This window comes from Procambarus clarkii, chromosome 79, assembly GCF_040958095.1.
Source record: "Procambarus clarkii isolate CNS0578487 chromosome 79, FALCON_Pclarkii_2.0, whole genome shotgun sequence".
NCBI classification, from domain to species: Eukaryota; Metazoa; Arthropoda; class Malacostraca; order Decapoda; family Cambaridae; genus Procambarus; species Procambarus clarkii.
In genome coordinates, this window is record NC_091228.1 from 11205342 (window position 1) to 11216768 (window position 11427).

General features: G+C 43.0%; 1 protein-coding gene across 2 annotated transcripts in view; it reads right to left on the minus strand.

The window, feature by feature from the left end:
- The window catches only part of LOC138357673 (alpha-crystallin B chain-like), a 46250-nt gene that overhangs the window by 34163 nt on the left and 660 nt on the right, over positions 1-11427 (minus strand). For both annotated transcript variants that reach the window (XM_069314675.1, XM_069314674.1), the window contains exon 2: positions 9914-10041. In XM_069314675.1, coding sequence (XP_069170776.1) covers positions 9914-10039 — 126 coding nt within the window. In that variant the 5' untranslated portion in view covers positions 10040-10041. The remainder of the gene's footprint in view (positions 1-9913; positions 10042-11427) is intronic.

An 11427-nucleotide genomic window follows, 5' to 3' on the forward strand; every position in this document is an offset into this window, starting at 1 on the left:
AGCCTAATTCTTCTTTCTAGTATTTTACAGGGGATGCTTGTCAGTGATAAAGGTCTATAGTTAAGTGCCTCCTCCCTTTCGCCTTTCTTGAAAATCGGTACCACATTTGCCCTCTTCCAGCCATTGGGCAATTCTCCCGTCATAAGTGATTTATTAAAGATCCTTGCCAGAAGCACTCTGAGGGCCTGCACTGCTTCTTTTAGTATCCACGGTGATACTTTGTCTGGTCCAACTGCTTTAGTTGCATCCAGTGTTGTCAGCTGTTTCATTACTTCCTTTGCTGTCACCTCTATATCTGATAGTTTTTCATCTAGGGTAATCTCTTCTAACAATGGGAGCTGCTCAGGCTCAGTAGTGAATACTCCATGGAAACTGGCATTCAGTGCCTCGCAGATTTCCTTGTTACTTTCAGTATATGCCCCTCTGTTTTCCTTAGTCTTGTCACTTGGTCGTTCACCGACATTTTTCTTCTTATATGGCTGTGTAGTAACTTAGGTTGCTTTTTCGCTTTGATCACAATATCGTTCTCATAGTCCCTGTCCGATGTTCGTCTTATGTTAATATAATCGTTCCTAGCTCTGTTGCAGCTGATCCTGTTGTCCTCTGTCCTTTGTCTTCTGTACTTCCTCCACTCCCGCCTGCTGGCCATTTTGCTTCCTGACACTATCTATTAAACCATGGGTTATTATAATCCCTCCTGCTTTTTGCCTTTACTGTTGGTATAAATCTCTATTCGGCCTCCTGGCATTTCCGTGTGACTAGGTCCATCATATCTTGGACAGTTTTCCTTTAATTTCTTCCTCCCACTGCACTTCTCCCAGATAGTCCCTTATCCTCCTATAGTCCCCTTTCCTGTAGTCAACTCTCCTTCCCAGACCTCTTGTCCCATGGTCACAAGTTTGAATTCCATCATGTAGTCAAAGACTAAGACACAATGGTCGCTGGCCCCTAGATGTATTTCATGCTCCAAATTCTCGATGTCTTCTACGTTCTGGGTGAAAATCAGGTCTAAAAGGCTCGGCGCATCCCCTTCTCTTTCCCTTCTGTCTTCCTTCACATGTTGTGTTAGGAAATTCCTGTCTATAACATCTACTAACTTTGCTCCCCACGCTTCAGTCCCCTCCATGGGAATTCCTTGATTCCCAATTTATCTCTCCATTATTTAGGTCCCCCATAACCAGCAGCTTCGCTCTCATACTGTGGGCTAGTGTTGCTGCCCTCTGCAGTTCATCTATGCATGCCTTGTTCTTGTCATCATACTCCTGCCTGGGTCTTCTACTGTTTGGAGGGGGATTGTAGATTACCATGATCACAATCTTCCTCCCATCTTCTGTCAGAGATACATGTATGATGCTTGTGCTCTCATTGGTAACCCGATTTCCTAGGTCTTCAAACTTACATTTCCGCTTTATTAGGAGTGTCACTCCCTCTCCCTGTCTCTGTGTCCTCACTTTTCTTATAACCTGGTAGCCCTCAGGAAAGATTGCATCCAAGATCATGTCATTTATATTAGTTTCCTCAATTGCAATTCTGTCAGGATCTGGCCCAATCACTCTTTCTTTTATATCTTCTGCTTTATTAGATATCTCATCAGCATTGGTGTACCAAACCTTCAGATTCTTCATGGAAACTCTGATACCAGAGTTCGCCCTTTCTCTGGGGGTCTGAGGGGATCTGTGGGGTGACTGGGGGTGAATTTGGGGATTTGGGGGGTGTCTAGGTGGATCCATGGCTTGTCTGGTGGGATCCGAGGGGTATCGGGAGGGGGTGAAAGAGGTCGGGAGCTGTGCTTGGGGGGCGAATGGGGGCTGGACATCTAGGAAGGTTCCTATAGGAAGGTCTGGGGTAGGGCCTGGGTAGGTAAGTCTGGAATAGGAAGGGTATACTGGGTCTGAAGATTAGGGAGGGTCTTATAGGCATAGAGGGGATGGGAGGTTGCATAAGGTTAGGAGTCAGTTAGAGGTTGAGAGGTTAAGGGAGAGGAGGATAGAGGGGATTGGGAGAAGAGGGGCAGATGGAACATGGTGTGTCTGTACTCACCTAGTTACCTAGTTGTATTTTCAGGGGTTGAGCTCTGACTCTTTGGTCCCCGCCTCTCAACCGGCAATCAACAGGTGTACAGATTCCTGAGCCTATTGGGCTCTATCATATTTACACTTGAAACTGTGTATGGAGTCAGCCTCCACCACATCACTTCCTAATGCATTCCATTTGTCAAACACTCTAACACTAAAAAAAGTTCTTTCTAATATCTCAGTGGCTCATTTGGGCACTCAGTTTCCACCTGTGTCCGCTTGTGCGTGTGCCCCTTGTGTTAAATAGCCTGTCTTTATCTACCCCATCAATTCCCTTCAGAATCTTGAATGTGGTGATCATGTCCCCCCTAACTCTTCTGTCTTCCAGCGAAGTGAGGTTTAATTCCTGTAGTCTCTCCTCGTAGCTCATACCTCTCAGCTCGGACACTAGTCTGGTGGAACACCTTTGAACCTTTTCCAGTTTAGTCTTATCCTTGACTAGATATGGACTCCATGCTGGGGCTGCATACTCCAGGATTGGCCTGACATATGTGGTATACAAAGTTCTGAATGATTCTTTACACAAGCTTCTGAATGCCGTTCGTATGTTGGCCAGCCTGGCATATGCCACTGATGTTATCCTCTTGATATGTGCTGCAGGAGACAGGTCTGGCGTGATATCAACCCTCAAGTTTTTTCTTTCTCTGACTCCTGAAGAATTTCCTCTCCCAAATGATACCTTGTATCTGGCCTCCTGTTCCCTACACCTATCTTCATTACATTACATTTGCTTGGGTTAAACTCTAACAGCCATTTGTTCGACCATTCCTGCAGCTTGTCCAGGTCTTCTTGAAGCCTCAAGCTGTCCTCCTCTGTCTAAATCCTTCTCATAATTTTGGCGTCGTCAGCAAACATTGAGAGGAATGAGTCTATACCCTCTGGGAGATTATTTACGTATATCAAAAACAGGATAGGTCCAAGTACAGCGCCCTGTGGGACTCCACTAGTGACTTCACGCCATTCTGAGGTCTCACCCCTCACTGTAACTCTCTGCTTCCTATTGCTTAGGTACTCCCTTATCCACTGGAGCGGTCTACCAGTTACTCCTGCCTGTTTCTCCAGCTTATGCATCAACCTTTTATTGGGTACTGTGTCAAAGGTTTTCCGACAGTCCAAAAAATGCAGTCCGCCCATCCTTCTCTTTCTTGCTTAATCTTTGTCACCTGGTCGTAGAATTCTATCAAGCCTGTAAGGCAAGATTTACCCTCCCTGAACCCATGTTGATGTGTTGTCACTAAGTCTCTTCTCTCCAGATGTGTTACTAGGTTTTTTCTCACAATCTTCTCCATCACCTTGCATGGTATACAAGTTAAGGACACTGGCCTGTAGTTCAGTGCCTCTTGTCTGTCACCCTTTTTGTATATTGGTACTACATTAGCAGTCTTCCATATTTCTGGTAGGTCCCCCGTTTCCAGTGACCTACTTTACACTATGGAGAGTGGCAAGCAAAGTGCTCCTGAACACTCTTTCAATACCCATGGCGAGATTCCGCCTGGCCCAACAGCTTTTCTCACATCCAGCTCCAATAGGTGCTTCTTGACCTCATCTCTTGTAATTTCGAACCTATCCAAGGTCACCTGGTTTGCTGCCACCTCTTCTAGCGCCGTGACATCTCCCTGTTCTATTGTAAAGACCTCCTGGAACCTTTTGTTGAGTTCTTCACACACCTCTTTGTCGTTCTCTGTGTACCTTTGCTCGCCCACCCTAAGTTTCATCACCTGTTCCTTCAGTGTTGTCTTCCTCCTGATGTGGGTTCGGTCTTGGCTTTATTAGCTATATCATTTTCATACCTTTTTTCAGCTGCTCTTCTCACACTGACATACTCGTTCCTGGTTCTCTGGTATCTCTCTCTACTTTCTGGTGTTCTGTTATTACGGAAGTTCCTCCATGCCCTTTTGTTTTGCTCCTTTGCTTTCATACATTCTTTATTATACCACGGATTCTTCCTTTGCTTCTCTGTTTTTTCCTGTCGGGCTGGGACAAACCTGCTTACAGCCTCCTGACATTTTTGGGTGACATAGTCCATCATGTCTTGTACGGACTTGGTTCCGAGTTCTGTGTCCCAATGTATATCCCATAGGAATTTATTCATTTCCTCATAGTTTCCCTTTCGGTACGCCAGCCCTTTGGTTCCCAGTTCTTTTTTGGGGGTGATAATTCCCAGCTCAACCAGGTACTCAAAGCTCAATACACTGTGATCACTCATTCCCAAGGGGGCTTCCAACTTAACTTCCCTTATATCCGACTCATTTAGGGTAAATATCAGATCAAGCAAGGCTGGTTCATCCCCTCCTCTCATTCTTGTCCCGGTCCCTTGTGTGTGTGTGTGTGTGTGTGTGTGTGTGTGTGTGTGTGTGTGTGTGTGTGTGTGTGTGTGTGTGTGTGTGTGTGTGTGTGTGTGTGTGTTTGTGCGTGTGTGTGTGTGTGTGCGAGAGTGTGTGTGTGTGTGTGTGTGTGTTTGTGTTTATTGTGGGGGGTGGCACGGTGGGGGGGTTGGGTTAACTGGTGGATGGATGGAGGGAGAGGGAGAGAGGGAGTAAAAGGGAGAGGGGGAGTGAAGGGGAGTGAAAGGGAGTGAGGAAGATTGAGGAAGAAAGGGAAATAGGCAGAACGGGGGGGGGGGGAGGGGAAGAGGAAGGAGGACAATCAGGGGGGTGAGGGATGGAAGGTCAAGTCCCTGGGGTGAGGGGTGAGGTTGGCGGTAGGCTGGTTTGTGCGTGCGTGTGTGTGTGTGTGTGTGTGTTTACACTGGCGTATTATGGTGAGGAGGAGGGGGGTTAGTCCAGTCAGTGGTGGTGTAATGTAACACACAGGTGTGAGAAACTAGTACCAAGCTGAGGCTCTTGAGCTACTTTTTCGTATTTTTATTAACTTATGTTGAAAGCTAATTACTATATAAAAAACACTGTACACCTTGTATGACTGACTTTGAGAGGCACTCACCTCCAAGTAAGAATCCCACAGCACAATTAGGTGATTTATGAAGCGATGTCCGCCTTAATTGTTGACGTCCCCGCCAGAGGTCCTCCCACGTGGTGGTCCAAGCTCTTCCATTCTCAGGCCTCTGGTGCCACCGTCTTGCCACAATCTCGTTCTTTTTCAAATTTTTTTCTTATCAAACGTTATAAGAATTCACTATGTTGCGTTATCACTGCGTTGCTGTACCCTTCATACGACCAAAAACTATGTTTTGGGCTCACTGGTATGTAAATATCCCGAGAATATTGAAGTAATTCGCGGACCGCTGTCCTACACTTGCTCCCTGACCGCCGTCCCTGTGTGTGTGTGTGTGTGTGTGTACTTACCTAATTGCACTTACCTAACTGTGCTTGCGGAGGTTGAGCTCTGGCTCTTTGGTCCCGCCTCTCAACCGTCAATCAACTAATGAAAGGTTCCTGAGCCTACTGGGCTCTATAATATCTACACTTGAAGCTGTGTATGGAGTCAGCCTCCACCACGTCACTTCCTAATGCATTCCATTTGTCTACTACTCTGACACTGAAAAAATTCTTTCTAACGTCTCTATGGCTCATTTGGGCATTCAGTTTCCACCTGTGTCCCCTAGTGCATGTGCCCCTTGTGTTAAATAGCCTGTCTTTTTCTACCCTGTCGATTCCCTTGAGAATCTTCAATGTGGTGATCATGTCCCCCTAACTCTTCTGTCTTCCAACGAAGTGAGGATTAATTCCCGTAGTCTCTCCTCGTAGCTCATACCTCTCAGCTCAGGTACTAGTCTGGTGGCAAACCTTTGAACCTTTTCCAGTTTAGTCTTATGCTTGACTAGATATGGACTCCATGATGGAGCGGCCTACTCCAGGATTGGTCTGACATATGTGGTATATAATGTTCTGAAAGATTCTTTACACAAGTTTCTAAAGGCCGTTCTTATGTTAGCCAACCTGGCATATGCCGCTGGTGTTATCCTCTTGATATGAGCTTCAGGGGACAGGTCTGGCGTGATATCAACCCGCAGGTCTTTCTCTCTCTCTGATTCTTGAATTATTTCATCTCCCAAATGATACCTTGTATCTGGTCTCCTGTTTCCTACCCCTATCTTCATTACATTACATTTGGTTGGGTTAAACTCTAACAACCATTTGTTCGACCATTCCTGCAGCTTGTCCAGGTGCAAGTGTGTGTGTGTGTGTGTGTGTGTGTGTGTGTGTGTGTGTGTGTGTGTGTGTGTGTGTGTGTGTGTGTGTGTGTAGGTATGTATATATTTCACGCTCAACCTAGACTGGGAACTGTTATAGAATGTTCACAAAGCTGCTACTAGTAGCCAATAGCAGCTACTAATAGCCACTCGGTGCCAATAGCAGCTACTAATAGCCACTCGGTGCCAATAGCAGCTACTAATAGCAACCAGTAGCCAATAGCAGCTAATAATAGCAACTCGCAGCCAATAGCAGCTACTAATAGCAACCAGTAGCTAATAGCAGCTACTAATAGCCACTTGTAGCCAATAGCAGCTACTAATAGCCACTCGTAGCCAATAGCAGCTACTAATGGCAACCAGTAGCTAATAGCAGCTACTAATAGCAACCAGTAGCCAATAGCAACTACTAATAGCAACCAGTAGCTAATAACAGCTACTAATAGCTACTCGTAGCCAATAGCAGCTACTAATAGCCACTCGTAGCCAATAGCAGCTACTAATAGCAACCAGTAGCTAATAGCAGCTACTAATAGCCACTCGTAGCGCCAATAGCAGCTACTAATAGCCACTCGTAGCCAATAGCAGCTATTAATAGCCACTATCAACAACTAGCAGCAACTAGTTGCCAGAGGTTGCGAACTAGGATGCAGGTATAGCTCTCTCTCCCTCGGTCTAGTTAAAATTATCTCCAGGTTTTTGTGGTTCAGCTGAGCCACATTTGGCCATGACTGTACGGAGCCTTCACCACCTGCCTCGCCCTTCATGACAGCTGCCAGTATGTTCCCTTATACGTCCTTATGTTCTCTTATACTGCCTTATACTCCCTTATACGTCCTTATGTTCTCTTATACTCCCTTATACGTCCTTATGTTCTCTTATACTGCCTTATGTTCTCTTATACTGCCTTATGTTCCCTTATACGTCCTTATGTTCTCTTATACTGCCTTATACGTCCTTATGTTCTCTTATACTGCCTTATACTCCCTTATACGTCCTTATGTTCTATTATACTGCCTTATGTTCTCTTATACTGCCTTATGTTCCCTTATACGTCCTTATGTTCTCTTATACTGCCTTATACTCCCTTATACGTTCTTATGTTCTCTTATACTGCCTTATACTCCCTTATACGTCCTTATGTTCTCTTATACTGCCTTATACTCCCTTATACGTCCTTATGTTCTCTTATACTGCCTTATACTCCCTTATACGTCCTTATGTTCTCTTATACTGCCTTATGTTCCCTTATACGTTCTTATGCTCCCTTATATTACCTTATACTCCCTTATACGTTCTTATGCTCCCTTATACGTTCTTATGCTCCCTTATATTACCTTATGTTCATTTACCTTATGTTCATTCATTCATCCTTATGTACCTTATGTTCAGTATACTACCTTATACTTCCTTATACGTTCTTATGCTCTCTTATATTACCTTATACTCCCTTATACGTTCTTATGCTCTCTTATATTACCTTATGTTCAGTATACTGCCTTATGCTCCCTTATACGTTCTTATGCTCCCTTATACTACCTTATGCTCCCTTATACTACCTTATGCCCACTTATACTACCTTATGCTCCCTTATACTACCTTATGCACCCTTATACCACCTTATGCTCCCCTTATACTACCTTTTCCCCTCTTGTCTACCTTATTCTGCATTATAGTACCTTATTCCCTCTTATATCACCTTATGCTCGCTTATACTCTTTTATACTACCCACTTCTTCTTTATGATTGAGAAAGAATTATGCTCAATGTTCATCTTCCTCAAGAAATAATGCTCCCCTATAGGTCTTTATACTATCTTATGCTATCCTATACTATCTTATGCTCACTTATATTATCTTATTCTCTCCTATACTATCTTATACTCTCCTATATTGTCTTAAACTCTCCTATACTATCTTATGCTCTCCAATATTATCTTATTCTCACCTTACTATCTTATACTTTCCTATACTATCTTATGCTCTCCAATATTATCTTATGCTCACCTTTACTATCTTATACTTTCCTATACTATCTTATGCTCTTCAATACTCTTTTATGCTCACCTTTACTATCTTATACTTTCCTATACTATCTTATGCTCTCCAATATTATCTTATGCTTACCTTTACTATCTTATACTTTTCTATACTATCTTATGCTCTTCAGTACTCTTTTATGCTCCCTACAAAATCTATCTTGATCAGTTTTCACAAGACATAAACTCTGAGGGAGAAGGTGTTCGCGTGAGGAGATAACCTCACCCATACTAACACCTTCCAACCTACAGTCTCGCATAACTCTCTAACTTGTGTGTTCAAAATTCTCTTGATTGATTAAATCTCGTCTTTTAGTCTGGGATGCATTTCCTGGTCTAAATTAAATGATTTCTTGTGAGCTGGTCGGCATACGGTGAACTTACCAAGTCTAGGTTGGTGGTCAGTGTTAAGGAGGAAATATCAGTAGACTCTAGATAATGTAGACCATCTGAATATTGTGATGTCAGTGACGTGTGTATATATATATATATATAAATAAATATATATATATATATATATATATATATATATATATATATATATATATATATATATATATATATATATATATATATGTGTCGTACCTAGTAGCCAGAACGCACTTCTCAGCCTACTATGCAAGGCCCGATTTGCCTAATAAGCCAAGTTTTCATGAATTAATTGTTTTTCGACTACCTAACCTACCTAACCTAACCTAACCTAGCTTTTTCGGCTACCTAACCTAACCTAACCTATAAAGATAGGTTAGGTTAGGTTAGGTAGGGTTGGTTAGGTTCGGTCATATATCTACGTTAATTTTAACTCCAATAAAAAAAAATTTACCTCATACATAATGAAATGGGTAGCTTTATCATTTCATAAGAAAAAAATTAGAGAAAATATATTAATTCAGGAAAACTTGGCTTATTAGGCAAATCGGGCTCTGCATAGTAGGCTGAGAAGTGCGTTCTGGCTACTAGGTACGACATATATATATATATATATATATATATATATATATATATATATATATATATATATATATATATATATATATATATATATATATATATATATATATATGTCATACCTAGTAGCCAGAACGCACTTCTCAGCCTACTATGCAAGGCCCGATTTGCCTAATAAGCCAAGTTTTCATGAATTAATGTTTTTTCGACTACCTAACCTACCTAACCTAACCTAACCTAACTTTTTCTGCTACCTAACCTAACCTAACCTATAAAGTTAGGTTAGGTAGGGTTGGTTAGGTTCGGTCATATATCTACGTTAATTTTAACTTCAATAAAAAAAAATTTACCTCATACATAATGAAATGGGTAGCTTTATCATTTCATAAGAAAAAATTTAGAGAAAATATATTAATTCATGAAAACTTGGCTTATTAGGCAAATCATGCATTGCATAGTAGGCTGAGAAGTGCGTTCTGGCTACTAGGTACGATATATATATATATATATATATATATATATATATATATATATATATATATATATATATATATATATATATATACATATATATATATATATATATATTGGTAGATTGGGTTAGGTTAGACTGAATTAAGTATTATATAAAGTATGGATGACGTAGGGGGTTCATAGTTTTTAAGTTCTTCGAGCTTACTCAAAATAGTGATAGTGTACCTGGTCGAAGATCTTGGAGGGGCGTTCGAAGACGGCTTCTCTGCTCCGGTCCCCGAAGACGTCCCGGTCGTTCCAGAAGTCTCTGAAGAACGGGTCCCTATACATCATAGGAATCTGCCGAGACATGTCTGAAACACAGGTTTGGGAATATTCAGCAATTAGGTGCATTAGGCACACTGGGGTGCATTCAGCACACTGGGTGCATTCAGCACACTGGGTGCATTCAGCACACTGGGTGCATTCAGCACACTAGGTGCATTCAGCACACTGGGTGCATTCAGCACACTGGGTGCATTCAGCACACAGGGTACATTCAGCACACTGGGTGCGTTCAGCACACAGGGTACATTCAGCACACTGGGTGTGTTCAGCACACAGGGTACATTCAGCACACAGGGTACATTCAGCACACTGGCTGCGTTCAGCACACAGGGTACATTCAGCACATAGGGTACATTCAGCACACTGGGTGCGTTCAGCACACTGGGTGCATTCAGCACACAGGGTACATTCAGCACACAGGGTACATTCAACACACTGGGTGCGTTCAGCACACAGGGTACATTCAGCACACAGGGTACATTCAGCACACTGGGTGCGTTCAGCACACTGGGTGCATTCAGCACACAGGGTACATTCAGCACACAGGGTACATTCAACACACTGGGTGCAATCAGCCCACTGAGCGCATTAAGCACATTGGGTCCATTCAGCACACTGGGCACGTTCTTCACACTGGGTACATTCAGCACACTGGCTGTTTTATGCACAATGGGGGCATTCAGCATACTTGGTGCATTAAGGAATTGGGTCCATTCAGCACTCAGGGTATACTCAGCACACAGGGTTCATTCAGCACACTGGGTGCATTCAGCACACTGGGTTCATTCAGCACACTGAAGGCATTCAGCACACTGGGTGCATTCAGCACTCTGGGTTCCTTCAGCACACTGAAGGCATTCAGCACACTGGGTGCATTAAACGAACTGGGTGAATTCATCACACTATGTGCATTCAGCACTCCAGTTCCATGCAGCACACTTGGTACATTCATCACACATGGCGCATTTAGCAGACTGGATGCATTTATCACAATGGAAGCATTCAGCACACTAGTTACATTCCTCACATTTCCTCACATCACACCCTTCCTAACAAAGGGTGCATTCAGCACATTGGGCGCATTCAGCACATTGCGTGTATTTATCTCACTGGGTGCATTTAGCACACTAAGTGCACTCATCACACTAGTTTCATTCAGCAAAATAGGTCTTTTCAGCACACTGGGTGTATTCATCACACTGGGTACATTCAGCATACTGGGTGTATTCTTCACACTGGGTATATTCAGCACACTGGGTGCATTCAGCACACTAGGTGAATTCAGCACAATGGGTGCATTAAGCACATTGCATGTATTTATCACACTGGGTGCATTTGGCACACTGGCTACATTCAGCACACTGGCTACATTCAGCACACTGGATTCATTCATCACACATTGCATTCATCAC